At 38.9% G+C, this 27,492-nt stretch overlaps 2 protein-coding genes across 2 annotated transcripts; both read left to right on the top strand.

Annotated features, from left to right (window-relative positions):
* The first annotated feature begins 4,211 nt into the window (after positions 1 to 4,211).
* Positions 4,212 to 7,801, top strand: LOC131307209 (trihelix transcription factor DF1-like). The gene is made up of 2 exons (XM_058333618.1): positions 4,212 to 4,666; positions 5,677 to 7,801. Exons 1-2 carry the CDS (start codon positions 4,365 to 4,367, stop codon positions 7,292 to 7,294), a joined length of 1,920 nt encoding a protein of 639 aa, XP_058189601.1. The 5' UTR covers positions 4,212 to 4,364; the 3' UTR covers positions 7,295 to 7,801.
* A 12,471-nt stretch (positions 7,802 to 20,272) lies between these two features.
* LOC131307028 (G-type lectin S-receptor-like serine/threonine-protein kinase RKS1) lies at positions 20,273 to 23,603 on the top strand. The gene is made up of 6 exons (XM_058333452.1): positions 20,273 to 21,586; positions 21,660 to 21,785; positions 22,104 to 22,240; positions 22,367 to 22,577; positions 22,726 to 22,963; positions 23,048 to 23,603. The coding sequence occupies exons 1-6, from the start codon at positions 20,326 to 20,328 to the stop codon at positions 23,253 to 23,255; spliced, it is 2,181 nt and encodes a 726-aa protein (XP_058189435.1). The 5' UTR covers positions 20,273 to 20,325; the 3' UTR covers positions 23,256 to 23,603.
* The last annotated feature ends 3,889 nt before the right edge of the window (positions 23,604 to 27,492 follow it).

The following is a 27,492-nucleotide window of genomic DNA, read 5'->3' on the forward strand; positions in this document are numbered from 1 at the left end:
CGGTTCAAATAAAAACTGCTCGGATGAAGCCCTTCCCAGTCATTTTTTTTTGTTGATTCCTCGTGGGTTTTCTTAAAATCACGTTCAGAACACATTGAGCGGCTCAGATTATCGAAATTCGAACGGAAAATGAGAGAAATAGAGAGGTTCTTATTTTAGTTAAAATAAGGACATTCTCATTTGAAAATGACTGTATAGAGAGAGAGAGAGAGAGAGAGAGAGAGAGAGAGAGAGAGAGAGAATGCGATTAGTCTTCTCATTATCAATTGAGATACGTACCAATCACCCCTCTTCTTGTCAAAGAATTATAAAATGCTTCTGGAGCACTGTCATCACGTGGTGCTTCAGGATTCTTCTTTACCATACGTAAGTATGGGTTTCCACACTTAGTATATATTGCTTCTACACCAGTGTGTGGTGAAAAGAGTCTTGAAGTACCACGTGACAGTAATCCAAGAATGCTGAATAATCACTCGTCTCAAAAGTGTATGGTTTCTCCCCAATCTTCATACTGGACTACATTGAACAGTGTATATCTTAGCAATTAGTAGTCTGAATCTATCGATAGTATTTACCCGATAAATTACTCTTTAGCGAGTAAGATACTTTTAGTAACTATCAAGATGAGAGGTCAAAATTTGGACTATTCGATCCAGTCCAGAACGAGGGCAAGAGAGTATCCAAATCCTACTTATAAACGGTGCCCATTCCTATTTGATGTTTACCCACCTTGTTTCTACGACCCCACTGCCATCCTGATTTTACCAATATGCCCCCATTCATAAATCCTTTCCGTCTACCCGTTTACGTTTTTTTTTTCCCCTCCTAGGACGAAAGTACCCTTCGTACGTGATGCCCATGTTCTTGCTTATCTGATTTTACACCTAATAATTTGTTGGGGATTTGTGCATTTAATGTCTCATTGATTGGTTGGGTCCACTTTTTTTTTTCTTCCCCTTTCTCTCTCTCGTTATTTATTGATTGGGACATTGTTCTCTGTACTCCGATTTTTCGATTATTCAGCCATTGCATTGTGGTGGGTTGAGAAGAGAACTTATTCTGCTGCCACGGACAATTTGGTGGCGTATATTTAGGAGCCCTAAATTTTCCACTAAATTGTTTTTTATCTTCAACATAATTGCAAAAGTCCATTCATTCAGTGGCGGAACCAGAATTCTGATGGGGTGGGAGGCGCTTAGAAGACATATACTTTTTATCGGAACATATACTTATTATACCATAAGGTTTTTTATTTTCAATTGATCATTACATTTGTAGTACATTAAAATGATTCTTTCAGCTAATTCAACTATCATGCGCTTATTTTTTATTTATGAAAAAAATTGAGAAATGAGAGTGTAAAATAACTGATTTTTTATCAAATCGAACCAAAATTAATAAGATTATAAGTAGCTAAGCTTTACAGAATAATTTTCATTCAAAATATCATTTCGCCCATTTAGATGGAAGAAAACATTAATCTTCAAGCTATAGACAAAGAAGTGTAAAATACTCAAAATACCATCTAGTCAATAGTGGAAACTCAAGTCCGTTTTTATTATATATGAGTCTATCGGAACAAATTATGTACTTAAGATTATTATTACGTGTTCAGTATTAATTGTGTATGCTATGAATCTTTTTAATTATTTGAAGTAAATACTATAATCCATCAGAAATATTATACTACCACAAAGTGTGGGATATACAATATTATGTGGTGTGTGATATTTAATGCGATAACTATTCATCTAATGGAATAATATATTCAGTATAATAATTATGTAGCCCTTTACGATCAGTTCTGCTAGACAAACATAGCACTGCATACACCTCATATGGTAGTTGTAAAGAGTTGGACACAATTGATCTTGAACTAATTAAATAAACTAAAAGAAAGATAAACCTAGTGCATGAGACTCCCGCTATTACGGGGTCTGAGGAAGGGTCGATGTACGCGGCCTTACCCCTGCAAGTAGAGAGGCTGTTTCTGCCACTCGAACCCGTGACCTCCGAATCAAAATAAAACAACTTCACCGTTGCGCCAGGGGCTCGCCCTTCTCGAACTAAATAAACCGATGTGCGGAACGGCGAGAGGGTAGAATAGTGATCTTTGATTAACAGGCGTAAAACTTTTTCGAAATAGGGAAGCATTTGGAAGTTTGTATACAAGTTACCAAAATCTGGTGGTCCCTTCAATTTTAAATAATTGCAAAATTACAAAGGTCCTTAAAACCATCAAGATTTTCATACTATTTATTACGGTAGGTTGCAACCCTAACTGAATTTGTCACTATTTACTTCAATTTCATAAATGGTTTTTGCCTAATAGCAAAGGGATCCCCCCCATCTAATCTAAACTTGTATAATTCATCCAATATTGATCCCCACCTTAAATAATGTTTAAGATGAGTTTAATGCAAACTTATCTAGAAAAGTGATCGCCTTGCCACTTGTCGCGGTCGCGGTAGGCCCTTCTTGCATGCGTGGCTCCATGATCACCACTGTTTTACTTATTAATGGAATAGGAAGGGATGGTCCTGTAGTCTCAGGCCACCAAAAATCTGCTTAATTTACTGGATTATTGATCTGTTTATCTTTGACTGCTGGTTTTGCTACTTCCTTTTTTGTTAACACTATTTATATGTACCAAAAATACACTTGCAGAGGAATAGAGTTAACAAAAAAAGAGCGACAAAATTATTTCCCTTATCTTTTTAACTCAGAAGTTTAATTATTAATTCATGCAAAAAAGTAATTGATAATCGGTTATCAATACGTGGTTCATCGATTCACACTTGTCGTGAGAAAAATGAACAGTCCCAATGTGCATCTCAAAAGGTGAAAAAAATGAACAGTAGGTCTCGTTCTGCTAAGGAAAATAAGTATTTATTTTTCAAATAAGTACTTTTTTTTTTAATGTATTGTGCGAGAATGACGGGTTTGTTCGTTTTGGAATTTTGGGTAATGAATGGAAAAAGATAGATAGAGAAATGAGAGAAAAAATTTATTGAAGACCATGTGCAGAGAAAAATATTTGAGTCTAGATTTCCAAAACGAACAAGCTCGACATATCTCGTAGAACGGAAATATTTTACTTAAAAAATAAGAATATCAGCGGGACGGGGCCTTTAACTAGCAAAACTAAGAAAACACCACTATCACAGATCAATATTGATCATAGAACACCACGCTAACATATGTGGTTTGTTCTCCTCTTCCTTAGTAGTGACCAAGGTTCGAGTCTCATCAAGAGCAGGTTTGGGATTTCAAGATTATAAATAGCCTCTGAGCCCCGTTCGTTGACTAACATACAAAAATCCTGCTAACCCCACCGACGTATATCGTCCGGCAAAATGTAAATAAAAGATAAACTTCCATGGTTAACCAAGGTCAATGGGGAAGAGTGGGGGAGTTACATGCATGTTAGGCCATTGGGGCAAAAATGTCATTTCACAAACACCCCCCACACACATCTTAAAGTTGGAGCCAACAGCCACTGAAATCCAAAAATCCCCAAAAAGCAAAGGTGACCTACATTGGGCCGGCTTTTAACTATATTTAGCTGGACAGACAAAAACCTACTTGTTATCCCCATCGTCGCCTTCTGCACCTGTTGCTGCCCCTCTCCTGCACATCAAATTTCTCGTTACCATGTACTGTGACTGTGTACCTATCTCCTTTTAAAATTATAATACTAGTTATTTTCTGTATGCATATATATCAAAATTAAAAAAAAATGTATATCTTCTCCGGTATTCATCTCCGATAATACATACTCGCTGCTGCAGGCATCTCTCAAGTGTGGGCTTTACAAAAAAAAAAATTATTCGGTAAAAATCTTTCGCATCGTGAGAAAATTGTTAAATTATCAGGCCAGGACAGTTATTGAAAAGAATCCAAACCGTGTACTGTATAATAGGCCTCTCCTTTTTTGTTTTTTTATAATCTTTGTGAGACGTTTTTATTATTACCGAGAGACAACCCAAGTGACCCATCTGCTGTTTCTTTTTTTTATTAAAAAGAAAAGAAAAGAGAAGCTAGGGGGGAAAAAAAAATAATTGAAGATTCCCGCAGCTAAAAAAAAGAGAGAAAAGAATTGTCTGTTTTTCTTTTCGGGCCTGATTTTAATTTTCTGTTTTGGGGGTGAGATTGACAGGCAGATCCCACCCGAAATAAATTAATAAATTCACCACACCCACACCTATCATAAAAACCCTCCGGGGAATTCACCCATCCTATTCATATATACTTATTTTTATTTTTCGGCTGTAACAATTGCTTGCTGCGGAGCAAGAAGGAGAAAGAAAGAGAGAAGGGGAAAAAAAAAAACCAGGAACCGTTTCCCCCCCCCCCCCCTTCCCATGCTGGGCGTCTCGGCCATGTTGGGGGGCGACGGCGCTGCTGCTGCAGGGGCGGAAGGCCGTGAGAGCGGCGGCAACGGTGGCGGAGGTGGAGGAGGAGAAGCTGCTGGCGTTGCTGGGACTAGTTCGGGCGGGTTCAGTGAAGAGGACAAGCTGTTGAGGATGGAGGAGAGCGAGCGGAATTCGGGCGGAAACCGGTGGCCGAGGCAGGAAACGCTTGCTTTGCTGCAGATACGGTCGGACATGGACGTTGCGTTTCGTGATTCCAGCCTCAAAGGTCCATTATGGGATGAAGTCTCCAGGTGATGATTTTTTTATTTTTCAATTCTTTGAGAGATTAAACAAAATAATTCAGTTTTCGAGCTGGGTTTTTTTTTTATTAGATCTGCCGATCCAATTGCAACTCATCTGAATTGTTCGTCTCCGTTCGCAGTTTCCAATTTTCTTTCTTCTTTTCTGTTGGTTCAGTTAAATCACTTCCATGGGCAGATTTTTTTGGTTCAGTTGCAACTTGCAACTCATCCGATCTTGAATTCTCTCTTTCTTTTTTTTGGGTAATTTTTTTGAATTTCAACTACTTCTTTCCGTCCAATTCAGCTGAGATGGGGGGAATCAGATTGGGTGAGTTTTGTTTTTTCTTCCGCAGAAAAACGTGGTTGAACCGTTGAAGTTAATTTCCCTTTGATCTCCTCACTAAAATACCCGGAATGTGCAATTGAATTCCGGGTGTTTGATAGTATTCAGTTTAGCAAGAAAGTTTAAGCTGAATTACTTTGCAAATATGAATTGAATCTTTTTGATTTGTTTCAGTCTCGTACTTTCACCTCTTCTTGATTGATTCAGCTCAGATGCTAATCAGATGTGGTCCATGTGGGTTAATTTCAAGTTTTACTTTTCTCTCCTGACTCAAATTCCCGAGAATTCAGCTGAAATGTTTCCGAAAACATGAATTTAACCTCTTGATTTCTTTCCATCTTTCACTTTCACATCTTCATTACCACAATTCAGCTGGGATCGATAGAGATCAGATGTGATTAAAAAAAAAATGAGGCTGAAGTTTCTCTTTGATTTTCTGGGTCTTTCTTGAGTCACACATATTCGTCTTGTTTTTTTTTTTTTTTTTCCCACCTTTTCTTTTTCCCCCTTTTCCCTCCTAAATCCTCTCTTGTTTTAATTAGCCTAATCAGTTACAACAATCACCTTTATTTTATGTGCAAATGCTGTTAAATTTTGTTTGAATTATGAAAATTCAGATTAGTATTTAGATAAAAAAAACCCAAAAAAAACACAAGTCCACAACTGTTGTTTTCAGGAAACTAGCCGAGCTGGGGTACCAGCGAAGCGCCAAGAAATGCAAGGAGAAGTTCGAGAACGTCTACAAGTACCACCGGAGGACCAAAGAAGGCCGATCCAGCAAATCCGACGGCAAGACCTATCGCTTCTTCGACCAATTGGAAGCCCTCGAAAACCAAGCCCCTCCTTCGCTGCCGCCGCAGCCGCAGCCACCTCCGCCGCGGCCTCAATCTCAACCCGTCACATCCGCCACGCCGGTGGCAGTGGCAATGCCAGCAACGGCCCATCCTCCCGTCGTCACTCATGTCTTCACTGTTCCATCGATGTCAAATCTAAACCCCACAACAATTGTCTCGCAAAGCCCTTTAAGTATAAATCCTCCGCCGTCCAGTAATCCGTTGCCGTCGTTGCCGCCTCCCGTGATAGCGAGCCCGATAAGTTATTCTTACCAAACGGCAATTAATCCGCCGTCTCACATCAAAATTCCGGTTGATATCGGCTCTATTTCGACTTCGTCGTCGACGTCTTCGGACGAGGAGCCGGAGAGGCGGGGGAGGAGGAAGAGGAAGTGGGGGGATTTTTTCCAGAGGCTAATGACCGAGGTTGTTGAAAAGCAGGAGGAAATGCAGAAGAAGTTTCTCGAGACGTTGGACAGACGCGAGCGCGAGCGCGTGGCGAGGGAAGAGGCGTGGAGGGCGCAGGAGATGGCGAGGATGAACCGGGAGCACGAGCTCTTGGTGCACGAGAGATCCGTCGCCGCCGCCAAGGACGCCGCCGTGATCCAGTTCTTGCAGAAGATATCCGACGGGCAGCAGCAAATCCCAAATGCGCCCCAAATGCAGGAGAGTAATCCAGCACCACCACCACCGCAACCGCAACAGCCGCCGCCACAACCAGCTCAACCTCAACCGCCAGCAGCGCCACGTCAGACAGTACTACATCCACCATTGCAACCGCAATCACAACTAGTACTACAACCAACACCGCCGCCGCAGCCACAACAACTACATGTGCAAACACCTGTGAAAGGTATGGAAGTCGCGAAAACAGACAACGGAGGAGGTGGAGGTGGAGGAGGGGAGAGTTATACCCCGACGAGTTCTTCGCGGTGGCCGAAGGCCGAGGTAGAGGCTCTGATCAGGCTGAGGACCAATATGGACACGAAGTACCAGGAAAACGTGCCGAAGGGCCCACTGTGGGAGGAGATATCGGCGGCGATGCGTCGGATCGGGTACGACCGGAATGCAAAGAGGTGCAAGGAGAAGTGGGAGAACATAAACAAGTACTTCAAGAAGGTGAAGGAGAGCAACAAGAAGAGGCCCGAGGACTCCAAGACGTGCCCGTACTTCCAGCAACTGGACGAACTGTACAGGGAGAAAGCGAAGAACGAGAACAACAACAACAGTGCTGGTTTCAATGCTGCTGGCAGCAATGCGTTTGGCGCGAAGCCGGTCGAGAGTGTTCCGGGGGAGCCAATTATGGTTCAGCCGGAGCAGCAGTACCGGCCAAACGAGGACGAGGACAGTCAGAACATTGAGGAGGATGAGGGGGAAGAGGAGGAGGACGACGACGACGAGGCGGGTGGGTATGAGGTTGTACCGAATAGGGCATCTAATTCAGTGGGCACAACAGCTTGAGTGAGAGAATGATAGAGAGAGAAAGATGAGAAAGAGAGAGAATGAGCTAGCTGAGATGTATGGAAGTGGGAAGAAAGTGGTGGCCGGACGGAGGGGTAAGTGGGTCAGATTCTGGTGGGGGCAATGGTGGTGGTGGTGAACAGGATTTGAGGTACATCGGGAGAGAGCACATGGGGGGTGTAAGACTATAGTTGCTTTTTTTTTCTTTCTTCTTTTTTTTTTTTGTTGAATGTTTTATTTTGTTATAATTTATTTATTGTTTTGCAAAATAAATAAAAACTTAGGGAGAGAGAGGAAGGGGAAGAGGTTCAAAAGAACAAAATAAACAGATGTTGTTGTACTCTTTTTTTTTTTGTTAATTGGGGTGTAATTGTGCAAATTTGAGTTATGGTCATTAGTGTTTGTTAATTTCTTGGTTAGCACAGACTGGTTTTTGGCTTTAAATTAATGTTACAGAATCATTGAGAAAGTGAGTTTATATTGATATATCCAATCTATTTTTATTGAGTATGTCTCAATCCGTGTATCTAAATTAAGGGTATTGCAGAAGATGAGCAAACTAGTGTTAAACAAATTGCGCAGAAATATTTGTGGCACATGGTTCAGATTTAGCAAAGATCACCTCCAAGTTTTATAAGGAAAAAATGGATTCATTAATATTCGAAAGAGTTTACAGAGATTAGAAGGAGCAAGTGCACGACAGCATCACAATGAGGAACCAGCATCCCAATTAGGTCGACACATACGCCTCCGGCAATCATATGCCACCTAAGACCCCTAAGATAAGATATGGTTGGCAAGATGACAATCATATGTATGCCACCCAAGAACCTGCTTCAGACTGATCTGCTTATATAATAATCTTTGCATTTTATGTTTATATATAATAGCATCTATATATGTATATGAGAGAGAGAGAGAGAGAGAGAGAGGTGTGCATATCTCTGTAATTTCACGAGTTGAGTAAGGTGTTAATTGTTCATATGGATCTGTGATTAATTTCTTTTTTTTATTTTTATTCTTGTGGTTGTAAGCTTAAAATGGGGAAGCACTTAGCTAGTCCATAGGAAAAGGGCCCCCACCCTTCCAATAAGCCAACATCACATGAGGGCTTCCCTTCTCAAGGGTCCTACCACAGCGAGGCAAGGGGACTTTCTCCTTTTCAAATCAACCCATACGTGAATTGTCCAATATGCCCCACTACGTGTGTTGACTTCTTTTTCTTTTTTTTCTTCCCCGGTTGTAATTGAACCACAACTTAATTTGATCATCTCTGATCTAGCAATCATTGATATATATATATATATATATATATATATATATATATATATATATATATATATATATATATATATATATCTGTGTGTGTGTGTGTGTGTGGGGTTATAATCAAAACCTATTCTCAAGGTTTGGAGAAGAAAATTTGTTTATAATTCTCAGAGAAAAATAAAAAAAACTGATTAATACGTCAAATACTGATGGGTGAGAATTTTGAATATAATTTTCGACTTAAGGTATCGAAGATCAACACAACAATCTATTTAGATAAACAACAATCAATTTATCTTTGGGTAGTTTTACATATTAATAATTGGTTATGCTTGTCGAAACTTTTATGCAACCAAAAATCTTCATGTCATTGCGAGGTTAGCGCTTTGGTGGAGGATATTAGATTCTCAGCCTCGTCTTATAATTGATGTTGCCGTAAGAAAAACAAAGTTGTCCATTGGCTAGCAACTACTCCCTCTGTCTAATTTTGAAAATGACACGCAGAAACGTAATGGATATTTCAAAAAGGGACAAAGGGAGTAATAGTTTAAATAGGTTATAGGAATGTGTTTTTTTTTCTTTCTCTAAGGTTGTATTCTGTGTGAGTTAAAGATTCTCATTGTAAGAGATTGTTCTTAGCTCGTGTTTATATCCAGTGGCATTTAAAAAAATAAAAAATACGTAAAGTTTAAGTTATTAAGCGGAGGAGATTTCCAAACATTATATTAAGCGATTATATCTTTCAATTCCTAAGCAATGTGAAATTGTATTATTTAACGATGCTTTCTAAAAGAATTCTGTCGATTTATACTAATATTATTTGGTAAAACAATTCGTTAGGATCACAAAAATGCATTTTTGTACCCAAACACGAATGTGGGATCTACTCAATTTGACTTTAAGAGTATGCCCATATGATTTTGTCCATTTTTGTTGGAGGAATTGAAATGGTGTCCATTCAATTGGTTGGGGGCCCCACAAGTTGAGTGGTGAGGATTCGTAGGAGGAAGGAGACTAGGAGAGGAGTAGAGACAATATATTCTGCTACAGTGATGTCACAGTGCGGGTTTTACGACATGCAAAATTATCTCCTGTTGCTGTCAAAGCTCAAACACACACACACACACAGTAACACACACGCACAGAAGGATCAGATCAGTCTTATCTTCTTCACTCTTCTTTCTATGTATGCGCATTTTCTAACGTACACCTGCAAAATTTCTGGGCTGACAGTTAATAAAACGCACAAGTAAATAGAAGTATGAGATTTTCACCGCCCGGGGTGGTAGCCGAGATGGCAACGGGTTACTCCTATCGGATTTGGCTTTCATGTGGTCACGGGTTCGAGGCGTGACTTGTGTATTTTTTTCTTCGGCCCCGGGTACGTGGGGCACCTATGGATTTTGGGAATCCTTCAAGGTTACGGCCTGTCGCGAAGTTCAGAGTTCCCATAGCCACACTCGGAGGAGAATTGCTACTCCTAATCGTCCCCTCCTCCACCCTTTCCCTTATAAGGGAATAAAGAGAGAAGGAAGTATGGGAATTTGTGATCATCGATCTATTCACGAACGATTGGATTATTTGCATGCATGGATTGATTTGTAATCTGATTTTTCAGTTTCCCAGCTTTGGCCTGCGACGACTGCTGCTTGTGGGTATGTCTTGAATTTGCCCGATCGGGACATGTATAGTAGTAGTTGTTATAGTATATATATGGAGCAGTGTTTGAAACCGAGAAATCGAAATGCGTAACACTATCAATATCGATGATAGTGAGTACTTTTTTGCAATAATTTTTTAATCTTTAGTACTTTTTGAATAAAAGTGAGTACTTTTCTGTACTTTTTTTTAGTTTTTCGTCTTGATTTTTGAGATTATATAATAGTTCATCTGAATGAGACAAATTGAAAAAGTAAAAAAATGTGGATCGAAATTGAAAAAAATTCATAATAAACAACACTGTAGAAGAAAAATACCAACTTTTTTTTGGTTTTTAGTGAATTTTTTTTTTTGGCTTAAAACTTGAATTTAACAAAAATTAAGAAAAGACAAACAAAAATACCGAAACGAAAAATACCATAAATAATATATACCATGTATAATGTCAGTCGTTATGTAGGTAAATAAATAACCATATCGAAGGTCTAAAATCTTGTTACATAACATCTATTACTATGCTTAATGGCCATTTTTTAAAATCCAAGGAGATTAATAAGCATATATATATATATATAGTTCGGTTCAAGTCCACACCTTTTTACCGTCCAAACCATCCGCACCTCCCCTTTCCTCATAGAATTTTGATGATCTGAGCCGCTCAATGTGTTCAGAACGTGATTTTAAGAACACTCACTAGAAATCGGCCAAAAAAATGACCAGAAATGGCTTGATCTAAGCAGTTTTTTATTGAACCGTTCAATAAAAAATTGCTCAAATCAAGCCCTTCCTGGTCATTTTTTTTGCCAATTTCTCGGGTGCCATTAAAATCACGCTCTGATAACATTGACCGGCTCGGATTATCGAAATTCGATTGGAAACAATGAGGTGCGAACGGTCTTAGATCAGGGATCCCTGACTGAATCTTGACACTATATATCCTCAACATGGTGTCGTGGCCAGAAATTTTTAGTATCATGCATAGATGATATAAAAAAGATCTTTCAAAAACCCTGCGGAGAATCGACACAACTGTAGTCACTTGACAATTAGGGGTGCTTTTGGTTTGAGTTCGACTTGCATCGACGTGCTATCAATTTTAGTGTTGGGTCAGTCTGTATAGAACATATATAGAGCCGTGGCTTTAATTGGACCCCAATTTGTTCAGGGTGAGATTAGCCTCTTTTATTAGTCGGTCCATTGAGCCTAATACCGAATTTGAAAAAAAAAAAAACCTCATAACACAAGCCACAAATATTCATATAATGAACCACCACAAAATTCATATCTCATGCCCCAAAAATTCGTAAAATGGTCCAAACAAGTTTGTAAGAGGCATACGGTACAACTCAAACAAGAAGTGTGCATTGAAGTATCTCTCGCTATCGGTATGCGGTATTTTTTGTGATATTATTAGTTTTGATCTTCTCTCTTTGTAATGTTTCCTTCCTAGTAATTAAAGCAACGTTACTTTTATATATGCATTTTGTTTCATGTCCTTCCAAGAAATTAATTATATGCATTTTATTTGTAATTTTAGCCAATACTTGTCTCCATAGAATTTGCTACTAAAAGTGGCACTAGTACTAATTCCAGAGAGTATCAAATGTTAGGATGGTGGTGGGACCGGGACGTGGGACCAAAAGAGCCCACAGCGCAACAAGATGCCTAGACATGCCAGGCCGGTAACACGTGAGTAGTTCAATTAAATAAATACCACTATTTAAACAGAAAGATTATCCCAAGAGATCGAGATAATACAAGTGCCAAACAAGTCAAGCATTTGACGTTTTAAATTGATAAATTGATTTGGAATGATTTATTATTATTATTATTTTTGGTAATGCACAGTGACGGGGCCAGAGTTTTGATTCCGGGAGGGCCGGCTTAGTAGACATATATTTTTTATCGGAACGTATACTTATTACTCCTTCCGTCCCATTTTCATTGTCTATTTTTGAATTGCATGCCATTTTTTAATTGCTTATATTTTTTAATTTATAATTTTTTTTCATAATTTTAAAATTTTTGTATTATAGAACCAATTGAGATCTATCAAATAAGATTCATATTGCATATTTTTCAAGATCCACACTAAAAGATATAGGCAAAAGATATATAAGAGACAAACAGAATAATGAACAATGAAAATAAGACAGAGAAAGTATATCATAAAGTTTTTAATTTTCAATTCATTACAATTGTTCATTGAAATGATTATAGCCTAATACAGTTAAAATATACCAAGCATTTTGTTTTTTCTTTAGGCTACTTCAATTGTCACGTGCTTATTTTTTTTATTTATGAAAGAAATTGAGAAATGAAAATATAAAATAACAGATTTTTTATCAAATCAAACCAAAAATATTGAGATTATAAATAGTTATGCACGAATAATTATCAATAATATTCAAAATTAAGAATATACAAAATAAAAATTTTAAAACTCGGGAGCTGGGGGAGCAGGGGCCCCCCAGGTCCCAGCATAGCTCCGCCCTTGGTAATGCAGAGTGTTTTGGGCAAGTTTGTGCGCACCTCAAACTAATCACCTATAGTCCATTTCACAACCGTTTCACATGTTTAAGTGTGGGAGTAAAGTGACCCAAAAAGTTGTTGACAAGGTTACATGTGGGAATGAGGTAACCGCTAGAATTATTGACAAGAAGAATCGAACTTGAAACCTTAAGATGGTGTTACACATGTTTTCTAGTTTCCAATATTATATTAATGTTTAGGCTAGGTTAATATCTGCGTTTCCTTGTTTTCATTAGTAATATTTATGTTTCCTTGTTATGCTTTCATTAATATGTATTATTGTAATCACATACCAATATCGACTCGAGTATACATCATAAATCGAAAACTGGCCATTTCGAGTTCGGTTTGAAAGCTTAACTAATTTTTAAAAAGTGCTCAAGTTTAATTTTAACAAACCCAAACCCGAACTTGGGTAGTGTGACTTGTTATCTATCCTACTCAGACAGTATTATTATTATTATTATTATTTTACCAATATTGCATACATTAACAAAGGTTAGTAGGGATGTTAGAGTTAGCACTAGGGGGGTCCATAGGCTATCTATAGGGACGGAGCCAGGAATTTCACCCCGTAGGGGCGATCGTGCATGCGAGAAAAAAAAAAATACACATGCATAATAACGTAAATACATTAAAACTCAAAATAATGTAAATACATAAATCGGTTTAACAAATAGGATCGATCTTGATGTATGTTTCTTGTTTTTTTTTATTGTTCATCTTCTTCTTTATTATTCATTACAACTGGATGAATTCGGTACATGGACTTTCATGTTACTTGATTTGACCAGTCAAAAAATAAAGAATTAGTAGAAGTCTTGAACAACAATTGCAGAAAGACATACCTATAACTTAAATTTCGCCAAAATTCTTAGGGTTTCCAAAATCTCTTCTCATCCGTCGCTATTTTTTCAGAATTGTCTTTGAAGTCTTAACAATTGGAGATGTTTGTGCCGGGGGGGGGGGGGGGGGGAGTGTGCCATTGAGATTTTAGGGCAAAAAAAAAAAAAAAAACTGTAAAAGACTAAACCCATCTAACGAAAGTTGAAAGTTTATTACTTGAATATGCATAATATTAACCCTATAGGTTTATTTTTTATTATATTTTAGCCCTTAGCCTTTAGTAATTAATGTTGGTATCCTTGTATTTCAAAGGTTACTATTATATATTTTTTTCAAAATTCTACACAGGGGCAAGCCTATATACTTTCATAGGAATTATTATTTTTTACATATAAAAGTAGTATTTTTTTTTCTTCTTGCAGGGCGACCGCCCCTATTAGTCCCTCCTTGGCTTTATCCCTTACTATCTAATAGCCTTGGCCCTCAAAGCCCCGCCTCTCATAGGACTCGAACCTTGGTCACTATTAGGAGAAGGGAGATGAGTTCCCAACATCGCTAGAAATGGTTCTCGACAGTATTTTTGTTGCGTTGGCATCTGTTATTTTGAAGCTTGAATTCCACTACTTCAAGTTTTGGCTCATTTGCATGCAGTTGAGGACTTTAGAAACGCTAGCTGTGTGTATTGGACACTCTAATGAAGGAGAGAAAAAGCATGAATCAAACAAACTTGGCATTGCAACACGTAACACTGATGGCTAACCCCTTTTTTATTTTTTTATTAATGACCGGTTATGTATGTACTACGATTGATCGATTTGGTTATAGGTTGGATGAAATTCTGACGGGTGAGCTTAATAACCGTCCAACTGCGAATCCAGCTCACACTAACTTAAACCGGATACATATAGTTTGGTTTAATCTTTCATAGTGTGGTTTGATGATTTGATCCTAGTTTAGAAAATAGAAAAGCCTCTGTTATATGGTTTGGTCTACAAGTTTACATTAACCGCTCTTGTTCTAAACCAATCTGAACCGTACAGTTGGCAGTCGATTAGTTGTCACGAATGCCACGAGTCATGGCCCATGACTTGAGGGGTGAAATAATGAAGAAAAAAGGCCATGATTCACTGTTGTTTTCGTTGACTATAGACTAAAGAATGGGGCCATATCAAGACTGGGCTTGGACCGTTTCTATATTCATTTTGGGTTGGACTAGAGTCACTAGACTATGCCTTTTTTTTTTGGGGAAAATGACGGCTAAGGACGTGTTTGATAATTAATACCCTCCAAGGACATTTTCAGCATTAACAAATTTTCTCAACATGTCATTGGCGGGTATTAATTATCAAAACATGTCCTGGGCCGTCATTTTCCCTTTTTTTTTTGTGTGGCGGGCCCTCCCGCTTTAATGCTGCAATAGGATTGGGATGAACCAGAGCCCAACCCTGGAAGCTTTGGGTCGGGTTTGGGCAGTTTTTCAAACAAGGCGAATTACCCTCGGAACAAGGCCCAATGGAAAAGAAAATTCTATTTTCTTATTACAAGCGGCAAGCTAATACAAATATCTAAATTGCATTTAATCGAACATAAAACGGCATAATTTTACCGTTGGTCCCGAAAGCATTAGCGAGTGGCAATTTGGTGCCCAACCAAAAATTCGAGTCTATTATTCAAATTAATGGTCTCTGGAGCTAATATCAGGTGCATGGATTTTTTCAATCTCCCACATTGTTGAGCTCATTTATAGAGTTGGTTCAAAAATAAGTTCTATTGTCTGATTCCCTTAATTTATTTTCTTCCCATGCTTCTTGTTTACCCCTAGGGGACAATACTCCAATTGCTAATCTGTTCTTAGGGGACAATACTCCAATTGCTTTCCTGGCCCACCAAGTTGTGGGACATTGATCCATTTAAGGTGATAACTCTTGGGTCGTCATATTGGGCTCCGAGAAGCCCATCTTCAAGTCAGGGCCCAACACAAAATTTGAAATTCTAGCATGCTACCTGGCTACTACCTCCACATCTGCAATAAACTCATCCACTTCCTGGCCCAAATTCCGAATTCCACCTCATCACAAACTTGCAAAGTTATAGATAGCGATAGCGGACTACGTAGCGGTGGTGGTAATGGTGTAGTCGTAGCAGGAGTATTGAATGATTCGTAGTTGGAACCGGGCATAGCGATCTTGAAATTTTTTAAAATTATTTTTGGCACTAGAGCATGTGAAGAGGTAGTACCAGTCACGTAGAGGCAGTGACGGACAAAAATCGACTATGTACAAAGCGATGCATATCACGTATCAATCATTGACTAATACGGATGTGCAGTTTTTGTAGGAATGGCATAGCAGAGTGTAACAGTATTGGAGGACCAAAAAACCACTACGTACCCTCTCAATAACTGCTCGACTCTAATGTGCTTCCAGTTTGTTTTCACACAAAAATAACTCTATTAAAAATTCCATTTTCCCTGCCCTGGTCAATGGGCACAAAACCCAGCCATTGTCCTTTTGCGTGAGTTATCAAACAAATTCAGTTTTCTGGGCGCACTGAATGAGTTGGAATTTTCACCAATTACACTACGGATTGACAGATTTGCTTTATTAGCCACATTATACATGGTATAGGGGAATTGTACTGTTATTGAAAGCTATGGGTACACTTTGTGTCCATTTATTTTTTTATTGCGTTGTCGTTTACTAAATAGTTAGTTTTGGAACTGCCATTCGCAGTTATTCATTCAAAGATAGAAGCCACACTGGAATTTTGAGACATTAGAAGATTGTGCCTGTCACCAAACCAATCCTTTAAGGGTCCATAAGGATGCCAATAATCATACCAAAGGAAAGTGTTAAACCCGTTTTCCATCACTGACTTTGTCCAGACCCTGAACCCTATGTTGCAGGGTTTTTAACCTTCTGTCGCAGGTTAAAAATCTTCCTTATGGTACGTCCAGGAAGCAGTAGAAGGGATGTTCATGGACCATATATATACATTGATTCTTGATCAAATAGGTATGGATCCATCTTATCCAGAGAGTAGTATTGCTAGCATATTTGATCAAAACAACGTTAGTACTATAATGAATTGTTCCAAAAATGACGTTAGTTTGATAAACAGTACCCATATTTAAAACCACTTTAATTTCAACCCAATCTGTTACGTAAAGATTCAATATGGTCCAAGCCAACAAGTAGTTATTCAAAGCCCATTCCGTTCCTCAGTTATGTAATACTAGTGCTTGCCCGTGCCTACGGCACTACGCACCCCGGTTGGAATTGTCCGTGCCTACATCACTTGCTAGCTAGTAGTTCAAACACTAAATCGATTCACGAAAGAGAATTACCCGTATTTACGGCACTCCCCCAACTTATACGGGTGGAGGTAGATCTAGGCTTTGAATCAGCAATAATCCGTGGTGGGTGAACGTGAGTGGGCCGCGAATAGGAGGCGGCGATAGGGAAGGAGGGTGAAGTGATAACCTGGGTTTGGGGGGGTTTGCCTCTCGCCTCTCTGCTAGATAACCTGAGTTTGAATTTTTTTTTTTGATCCTGGATTTGAAATTTGAAAATGGGTTTGAGTAAGATTGATGGCGTTTGTGTAATAAACTAAGAAAGTATGGACACTTTGTTAAGGGTAGGGTTGAAGTAATCTCAGTTATTGATCTGAAATTAATCTGAGTTGTCCGAAGAGACTTTTATATATTAAAAATATAGTTAAAAGATTAAGTATTATGATTTTCAATTTGTTTGAATCGATGCGAATATCTTAATTAACTGATTATTTTACCATAAAGGGTCGTAATTAATTTTTGACTCTAAAGCTTTCTTGCTAGAGCTCTAAGATAACTGTAGAATCAGTATAGTTAAAAGATTAAGATAAAATGAAAATCTTATAAGCAAAAATTAATAATGACCCTTTAGGATAAAATGATTAGGAAAATAAGATTTTTGCACCGGTTCAAATGGATTGAAAATTGGAACAGTTAATCTTTAGGATAAAATAATCAGGAATATAAGATTTTCGCATTGGTTCAAACGAATTAAAAATTGGAACACTTAATCTTTTAACTATTTTTTTAATATATAAAACTCTTTGGGCTCCGGGCGTTGAATGCACACTATTTCCGAAACATGCCATAAAAAATTTGGCCAAATAATGAAAGTTATTTACGAAGATACCATTGGTTTGTACTTTGTATGTGACGGGGGGAGAAATCTAGACCGTTAGATTTGTTTGTATGGGTAGATAAAATTTGTGTCAAGGAGAAATCTGAACCGTTGAGAGAGAAGGAATATTTTCAAATCTTTGTGTTTTATTAGATAGAAGATTCCAATCCATCCAGTTACGTGCCTATACCGTCGCTAATACAGTAGTAATTTAGAAGGCGCAAAGATAATTATTTTCTGATGGCCTCTAATAGAAAATCAATTGCTCTCAGAATACTAGTATTAATCACTATTTGTTCGTCTACCCCTCTGACCTGGCATTAATTTCCTCCCTTTATTAATCACAATTTGTTCGTTTTGAGGTTACCCATAGCCGTGGACACTAGTGGCCCCTCTCCCCCTTCGTGGGCTCAAACTCACGCTTCCACTGGGAGTCAAATGAGAATACCAACTTAACAAGCTTTGCTTCTCGTCATCACTAATATTCAATATTCCCCGTTTGTCTTTTTTCCTACCATAGCTAGCGACTATTCCAGAGTTCCAACCATGCATAGGGACACCATAACAATTAACTAAACTAGGGAAAGTCTACAATACACACACTTTAAAAGGGTGTAACATGGGTGATCATATTTTAGCTATTGCTCTTCTTAGGGCATCCACATCAGGATCGCTTCTTGACCTTCAAAACTACAATAACGAGCAAAACTCAAAGTACAGGGCTGCACCAGACTCGCGCATGAGCTCGTTATTGTGAAGATTTTATAACTTTGCTACAGTAACCCGCTACAAGAACCGAGCCATTGTTCACTCGTTTTCTAATATACCGTAATATTTTATTGCTCCTATCAACGGTACCAGACCCAAACCTGATACCGCTGCTCGAGTTCGGCGTCGAAAGGGAAGGGGAGGTTGAGGACAATCGGCCGCCGTCGCCGTCGGTTAGGGTTTCTCTCCCATAGCCGAAGGATCCATTTTATCTGGGCGCAGATCCATTAAGTGACTGCAATGCCACAATGGCTGCATCTCCTCTACTGTTATTGAAGAAGATGAAGATGGACGAGAGAGAAAGGGAGCGGACCGGCAGTGGTGGATTTGTGAAATTTGGGGGCGGTGGTTTTGGGCGGGTGTGGGTACATGGAGAGAGAAAGGGGGAAGAGTGGCTGGGGAGGAGTGAGAGGAGAAGGAGTAACTTAACTCTTCTTCTTTTCCTTTTTTTTTTTTCCGGAACTTCACTCTTTTTTCTGTGAAATTTGTGGGAGGTGGTTTTGGGTGTAATTTTAAATATTTTAATTGAGAAGAGAGTGAGAATAAAGAGCCTGACGTAGTGGGTATTTTAAAAATAGGTAGCTAAATTAATAAAGTGACTTTTTGAGGTGTAAATTGGTCCAAAATATAAAGAGTTCGGTACGGATGCTCTTAGAAGCCATTTATTTCCAACCTCCTTAACAGTTGAGTATCATCTTATCCCTTGACAAGCCCTAGAAATTAATGATTTTCCTCTTCCACCAAACTTTGTAGATCCCCGATCTGACACATTGGAATTGCTCTTGATATACTCCCTCCATTCCAATTTGTTTATCCAATTATCGAAATTTGTGTCTTTCAAAAATGTACTTATATATTACATAATAATAATGTTTTTTTATGATTTTAAAAATTTTGTATAATAAAACTAATTGAGATCTATCAAACAAGATCCATATTGCATATTAAAAACATTAAAAATTAAAAATTATAGATAGTTCTTTGAAAGGTCAAATGCTCTCAAAAAGTCAAAAAGGGAACAAATAAATCGGGACGGAGGGAGTATGATATAGAGCCATCATGGCTTCGGATTCATGTATGTTTTCTGCCTTGAGGGGATATATTCAGGGTGCTTTTATGGGTGGTGTCCTACAGTCCTAGTAGAGTTGGGGATTGGGGACGTTCTTTTGAGAGTTGGGTGGTCTTAGGTGTTGGAGTTTTTGGTCGGCCTCTTGCCACCCTTTTAATCTAAGGTATAAATGCTCTGAATTGATTCTTTGTCCAATAACTTCATCGTACTCTCGTATCATACACTTGGGGCTTTTAGTAAACGAGCCGACCTTAGCACTTCGAAACTCAGTTCGGCTTGTTAATACCCAAAGTCGAGCTCGAGTTTTCAACTTATAAACGAGCTAATTCAAAAACAACAAAACTTGACTCGGCTTGTTTGCATCTCTATTACAAAATGATTGAAGAACAGAGGGAAACGTTTTTGTACTTGGGAACTAAAAAAAAAAAACGCAATGGTGTGGTAGGACAAGAAAAATGTTGACTTACAAAGTCAGTGCATGCGTCGGACCTTCAATCAAATCAGTCACACCATTCTTCCAACGACATTAATTAATTCCATTGACTATATATCCTGCATATGTAAATGACGACTACATTAAGAAGCCAAACACAATTACAAGAATTATACTCCATAAGAAACCAGCAAAATTTGACTCTGGCCTTCAGCTATACTAATATCATAGTTTTCTGATCAGTAGCGTGCCTCAATTCAAAGTATATAGATCAAAAACCAAAACGATGAATCCCGAAAAATGGGTCCTCAATTTACTGCTTCCGTTTCTTTTCTTTAAATTTTGCACTTCCATTGACACCTTAACTCCCACCCAATCCATCAAAGACAACGACGTTTTGGTGTCCAGTGGCGAAACCTTCGCACTGGGATTTTTCAGCCCGGGAAATTCCAGTCGCAGGTATGTTGGAATATGGTATAACAAGATTTCAGAACAAACTGTCGTTTGGGTGGCCAATAGGGATAGCCCAATCAACGGTACCTCCGGGGTTCTATCCCTCAACCGGGATGGAAACCTTGTCATCTACGATAATACCCAAAATCGTACTATTTGGCATACAAATGTATCCGCGGTTTCTTACTCTGCTCGACTCTTGGATTCCGGGAATTTGGTGTTGTTCCGAGGAGATAGTGAGAGTGGTAATGTTGTTTGGCAAAGTTTTGATCACCCTACGAATACCTTGTTGCCAAACATGAAGCTTGGGTTGGATCGGAGGACAGGTCTTGAATGGTCTCTCACATCGTGGAAGTCGAGAGACGACCCTGGTATAGGAGAATACTCCTATCGGGTTGAACCGAATGAGTTGCCCCAATTGATACTATTTAAGGGCTCAATCCGAGTTTGGCGGATACCCGCATGGTTAGAACGCCCTAAGAGAGCAATTTCCATACTCATTGGAACTTACGTGAACAATCGCGACCAAGTCTATTCGTTTTACACCCCAATCAATGCCTCGAACCTGTTGACAGTGTTCTTGGATGAATTGGGTTCTTTAAAAATGCTGACATGGGTTGGTAGATGGGTCGAGTTCTATTCGGTCCCTGAAGACCAATGCGTTTATTATGGCCGATGTGGTGCTTATGGTTACTGCGACTCAAATAACGGGCAAGAGTTCGAGTGCACGTGCCTTCCAGGATATGAGCCCAAGTCAGTAGAGGAGTGGTACCTGCGGGATGCATCGGGAGGGTGCGTCAAGAAGCGCGAGGCACTTTCCATGTGTGGAAACGGAGAAGGGTTTGTCAAGGTTGCGAATGCAAGGATTCCAGATACATCCAAGGCACATGTATCGATGAGCCTCAATGAGCCTGAGTGCAAGGATGAGTGCTTGAGAAACTGCTCTTGTCTTGCGTACACGAGTGATGCAGAAGCAGGAGCGAGGGGGAACTGCATCACTTGGTATGAAAATTTGATGGATGTGAGAAGGCACGTGAGAAGATTTCCTAGTGGGGGACTAGACTTGTATGTACGGGTTGATGCGGTGGAATTAGGTATGTCATTTTTTGTGTTGAATTTTAGTACTGAATTTAATGAATCAATGTCCAATGTTTTTATTTTATTTAGCTCAACGTATGGAATCTAGAAGAATAAAGCGAAGGAACGTGGCCGTTGTTGCGACATCAGTTGTCTTGCCATTTGTCGTCGGTATCATCTTAGTTTGTTGGTTGGTGATGAAGAAGCGAAGAAGAGGTAAGCAATTAATCGGCATTTCTTACTATGCTATCTTATGTCTTGGTACTTATGTTACAGTTTGGTTTCATAAGAACATTTTGACGACGGTGGTGCAATGTAATTGATTTAGAGAAAAATCACTCCCAATAAAGGACCATGTAACTGTTTCGGAAGAATTTGGTTTTCCATTAGAATTTGTAACCTCAGTTTTGTACATGGTTATCAAGAAAGAATCACACTGGGGTTTATCCCCCTCCTCAAGTCTGGGTCATTGAGTATTGAACTCATTTAGCTATATATTTTCTTTTCTTTTCTTTTTTGCGATTACTGATGCAGGGATAGACATTCAAGACAGTACTGATGAAGAAAACGTAGAACTGCCCTTCTTTGATATGGTCACCCTTGCAGAGGCGACTAACAACTTTTCTGATACAAATAAAATTGGACAAGGGGGTTTCGGCTCTGTTTACAAGGTAATTTAGTTTTTATTATTGAATCTATAAAAAAAAGTGGAACGATTAAAATTCTCTAAAAGAAAGCTAAAGCTAAGGACTTCTGAAGTAGTCTTAATGAAATTGACTCTTGTGCAACTAACACAGGGGCGTTTATCAACCGGAAAAGACATAGCCGTCAAGCGGCTTTCGAGGGACTCCAAACAAGGTTTGAAGGAATTCAAAAACGAGGTTATTTTGATCGCCAAACTTCAACACCGTAATCTAGTTAGGCTTTTGGGATGTTGCATCCTCGGAGAAGAACGGATACTAGTTTACGAGTACATGCCTAATGGAAGCTTGGATTCCTTCATTTTTGGTTTGCCCAATAAACCTTCCTCTCTCTTTTTTCTTCTTCTTAGGAAGTCATACTTTATCAATTGGTAAGGATATTTCACATAAGTTTGTCTCATTATATGACAGAAAATAAACTAGCAAAAAATGTTATGAATTTCGTGAAATTGCAGAAATAACACGAAGTAAATTGCTCACATGGAGTAGGCGTATGGATATCATTGTTGGGATTGCTAGGGGGATTCTTTATCTTCATCAAGATTCGAGATTGAGAGTCATTCATAGGGATCTTAAAGCTAGCAATGTGCTACTTGATAGTGAGATGAATCCCAAAATTTCAGATTTTGGCTTGGCTAGGGCCTTTGGAGGTGATCAGTCATCTGCAAAAACAAAAAGGGTGGTCGGAACTTAGTACGTGATCTATGTCATGTTCTCAGTTTTATGCATAATAACTTTTAGCACCAAATTTTCATTTCTGTTTGTAATGTTATGCAGTGGTTACATGGCTCCCGAATACGCAATCGATGGCCTATTTTCAACGAAATCAGATATTTTTAGCTTTGGAGTCATAGTTTTGGAGATAATGAGTGGCAAAATGAATAGAAAATTCCATCACGTAGACCATGATCTAAACCTTCTTGGACATGTAAGTTCAAAGACAAAGAACCTGATAGCCTTTCACCAACCCCATATTTTTCGATAGTTGATTTCTAACTATATTGAATCATTTTTAGGCATGGAAACTTTGGATTGATGGAAAGGCTTTTGAATTAATAGATCCAGTGATGGAGGGTTCATTTCCAATGTCTAAGGTGTTGAGATGTATACAGATTAGTCTCCTATGCGTGCAGAAATGCCATGAAGACAGGCCGACTATGTCGTCCGTGGTCTTAATGTTGGTTTCAGATGTTGTAGCTTTGCCCCAACCCAAGCAACCTGGCTTTTATATTGAGAGGAGTTCCAAAGAGACGCCTGAACGTTCGCCGGCTCAAAGTTCTCCGAGCATCAATGAAGTGACAATGACCCAGCTAGAGGCTCGCTAAAATATGTCGTCTGTTATCTTAAATGTGGATTTTGTTGTTTTTTAAGAAGAGCCTACTGATGGCTGGAGCCAAACCCCTTGGGGCTCTGTTTCAATACCTTTGTGTACTTTCATTATAATCAGTGTAATTTTAATTTCAGAACTAAGTATTTTCGCAATGAAGTAATCTCACTAAGATCGATTATGTTGTATTTGTCATGCCCTCGATTTTCAGCATGAATAATAATAATTTTTAAATATTTAAAATCCTCGCAATAATAGAAATAATACCCCAAAAGATATTCAACTCCCAAATTTAGATAAACCTGCTTAATAGTTACAACATTCAAAAAAATAAACGATAAAGTGCAATATGGTTTCTTTTACAATGATGTTAGAACAACTCTTGAAAATAGCTTTTGACCGCGATGTCCGCATGCACTCCAATTATTCCATGCCTGCCCTTGTGTTGTACCTGAAATGATAATAGGTTTGAGCAAACACGCGCCCAGTAGAGATCTCTATGCTCAAACTATATGGAAATGTGATGAATCATGGACCATGAATGAGTGAGTATAGACAGGCACGCCCAAAGCATGAACGATTACCAACGAGCTGCATGCTTTGATAAAAGGATTCTAAGCTTCAGCGGAACATCACTAACCGTTTACTCCTCAGATTAGATACATCAATGAATCCACGCCAACCCACCTTAGTCTACAACCAATTTAAAATCATTTTATTACTCTTTGTACGATACTACAATCTTCCTCGTGTCTACAGTCATCATTGTCAAATCCCTTCATTACAAAATCTTTCCTTTTAATCAGATATTTCCCATCAATAATCACTAGGGTCACCTCGGGTCTAGTTCCCTCGAGCGTAGGGTCACCCCGAGTCTAATCCCTCAATAACAATAATCAGTGGGGTCACCTCGGGTCTAGTTCCCTCGAGCGCAGGGTCACCCCGAGTCTATTCCCTCAATAATAATAATCAGTGGGGTCACCTCGGGTCTAGTTCCCTCGAGCGCAGAGTCACCCCGAGTCTATTCCCTCAATAATAATAATCAGTGGGGTCACCTTGGGTCTAGTTCCCTCGAGCGCAGGGTCACCCCGAGTCTATTCCCTCAATAACAACCACTTGGATCACTTCTCACACTTTTCATAATCGTCATCGTTTCATAATCAATTTCATCATCACTCCATTGATTGTACCACGAAACTTTGATTAACCATTACGTAATTCCACAAATATACATGTTCATGCTTTTTCATTAGTTTACAAATTCGCATCCTACATAATGTACTAAGCCCATATATATATATAATCCTACTATACTTTATCCATTTGTTATCCACATTCATTCCACTTCTCTTTCACAAACATCAAATCATTCAATCGAATACATAAGCCATTTAATTAGTCACATGGCATTACGAGGCCAACAATCTACCGTATCGCATATAAGTAATTACATATCTCAAAGTAACCTACCAACCCATAGTAGCTATAAGACATACGACCCGCCTATATTGACACTTAAACCTTAAATGACGAACGCCATTGAGAGCTAATAGCTCAACGAATCAATAGGACAAGAGGTCTTATCAGACATGCTCACGTCTACCCATAATACTCACTACGGCACCTCAGATAACCTACGGTACTCTAAACTAGGTTTAGGGTACATTTCCCATCTACAACAAACCTAAGACGACACTTAACGATTGTTTAGAGAGTGGAAATGATCAACGAACCATCAAAGGATGAGTAACCAAGCTTAGAGATGGTTTAAAGGTGTTTTAGAGGTATTAGAAGTGATCGGAGGTAAAAAAGATGAAGTTGGAACAAAGCTGAAAAACTGTCCCTAAGCCAAAGGTATCGATACCTAGACAAATGGTATCGATACCATTTGACCAAGAAACTTTCCAGACGCAAGGGTATCGATACCTAAGAAAAATGGTATCGATAACATATGATTTTCTGGACTTTGAAATACAAAGGTATCGATACCTGAGCAAATGGTATCGATAACAAACCAGTTCGAGCAGATTTTCTGCAGATTTTTGAATTATTCCCGACAATCAAACCAACAATTTCAAGCACGATCAAAGCACACATTCAACTCATAGGCATATATGAAGAGCTAGAAATCCCTACCTCGAAGTTGGAGAGCAAACACGCAAAGAGATCGAGCCATGCGAACCCTTGAACTCAACCTTTAAAATATGCCCACAATACTCCTCTCCGAGCCGAACCAGACAAGCTACAAGCTCAATGGCGTGTGAGTAATGTGGAATGGAGGTTGGTTTGAATGGGTTTTGGTTTGGAGCAAGAGAGAGAGAGCGAGAGAGAGAGAGAGAGAAAGAGAGAGAGAGAGAAGCCGAGAGGGAGAGGGAGGCGGACGGGAGGAAGAGAGAGAGGGGATGATTTCTATCCTCTACACACACACTCCATATACATACTAACATATACACTAATCACACTTGCACTCCTTCAATTTCCAATTCTTTCATTCAAACCCCAAATCATATAAACACATATTTCACAGTTTCCTCGTTTACGATATCGAATATACCTTTTAATAATTTCTGAAAATTATGGGTCTTTACAGTATTTTAATTATTAATTCCGTTGCTAATGAAGTTAATCGTTCCTTTCAATTAAATTACTTTCTGGAAAATTGGGAAAAATGTTTAATTAACATCTCCGTAAATAGGGGTGTTACACCCGCCGTGTTTGTATCTCAATTTATTTTTAACTGTTGAGTCTTGCGTCAACTGTATCCGTACTTCTTAGTTTGGAAGTTACATGGGGTCTTTAAGGCATCTTAGCTAGACTTGTTTACATAATTACACGTATATGTATCTGTTGCTGTTGCTAGTGTTTGGACCTGTAATCTATTTATTACTCCACAATATGTGAAGTCCATCCAAGAATAAGCTAACAGTTATTTTTTGAAGCTTCCAAGAATAAGCTAACAGTTATTTTTTGAAGCTATCACTCCAAAAATGAGAATGCAAGTTTGAAAGATTACTGAAGTTTATAAGCTTGAAAGCAAAAAGCATATGTAACGACCTGACCCGACCGATCATGGACCCCCTTTTGGCCAAAACACTTGGCCTGAAAAGGTATACCTAAGAAGATACTATGTAGCTCCTAGGTGGGTGTTAATATAACACATGAGGCTTTAGCTTCCAACCAATGCGGGACTAAGTGCTCTCAAACCCCCAAATCTGGAGTATTACAGCGTAAGTGCGGAGTTGTTTGTGGAATTCCAAAGCCTTGGTAGTTTGAAAAGTGTACAAGTTTTGCGGGCTTGGTGGAACGGAGGGGCTTGTTGGTACCACAGATAGAGAGCATAAGGAAAATTTATTTCAATGTATGTAAATTGTAGAATCTGAAATCCGTAACTCCTTTTAAAGTACATACCAATGGGTTGCGACTTAGATTGGTAGTCGTTACAAGGGGAATTTGGCGATGGATTTTGTGTTTGTCCACCAGAGAATTCCCAACCATGACTTGTCTTTTGATATGTGTAGATCTGGAGATGATTTTGGGTTGCATTAGTTAGTTATCTAGATGGCATATGATTGTCACACTGCATGGGTGCCGCTGTCATGTTGTCGTGCTTAGTGTCCGTTTAATCATTGTAACCCGTTTTTCAAAGATTAATAAATTCCTTTTTGCTGATAAAGAAAAAGAAGAAGAGAGAAAGTTGTTCAGAGATTGAGAGAGAGAGAGAGAGAGAGAGAGAGAGAGAGAGAGAGAGCGCTTATATCGTTGACTGGATGTGGAAGTAAAAGTAAAGATTGGATGTTTGAAAATCTTGGACCGGAGAACATATCGCCCATTCACATTTCCAAGTCTTGTTTGCCGACTAAGAGCAAGTACATCAAACAATGTAAAATGCCTTTTT

This window comes from Rhododendron vialii, chromosome 11a, assembly GCF_030253575.1.
Source record: "Rhododendron vialii isolate Sample 1 chromosome 11a, ASM3025357v1".
NCBI classification, from domain to species: Eukaryota; Viridiplantae; Streptophyta; class Magnoliopsida; order Ericales; family Ericaceae; genus Rhododendron; species Rhododendron vialii.

What these genes read in the sequence shown, in the direction of transcription:
- LOC131307209 (XM_058333618.1), top strand. Translation starts at nt 4,365, where the DNA reads ATGCTGGGCGTCTCGGCCATGTTGGGGGGCGACGGCGCTGCTGCTGCA. An exon ending in TTATGGGATGAAGTCTCCAG is followed by an intron (nt 4,667 to 5,676) that starts GTGATGATTTTT and finishes TGTTGTTTTCAG; the next exon opens with GAAACTAGCCGAGCTGGGGT.
- LOC131307028 (XM_058333452.1), top strand. Translation starts at nt 20,326, where the DNA reads ATGAATCCCGAAAAATGGGTCCTCAATTTACTGCTTCCGTTTCTTTTC. An exon ending in GGTTGATGCGGTGGAATTAG is followed by an intron (nt 21,587 to 21,659) that starts GTATGTCATTTT and finishes TATTTTATTTAG; the next exon opens with CTCAACGTATGGAATCTAGA. An exon ending in CTTGGATTCCTTCATTTTTG is followed by an intron (nt 22,578 to 22,725) that starts GTTTGCCCAATA and finishes GTGAAATTGCAG; the next exon opens with AAATAACACGAAGTAAATTG.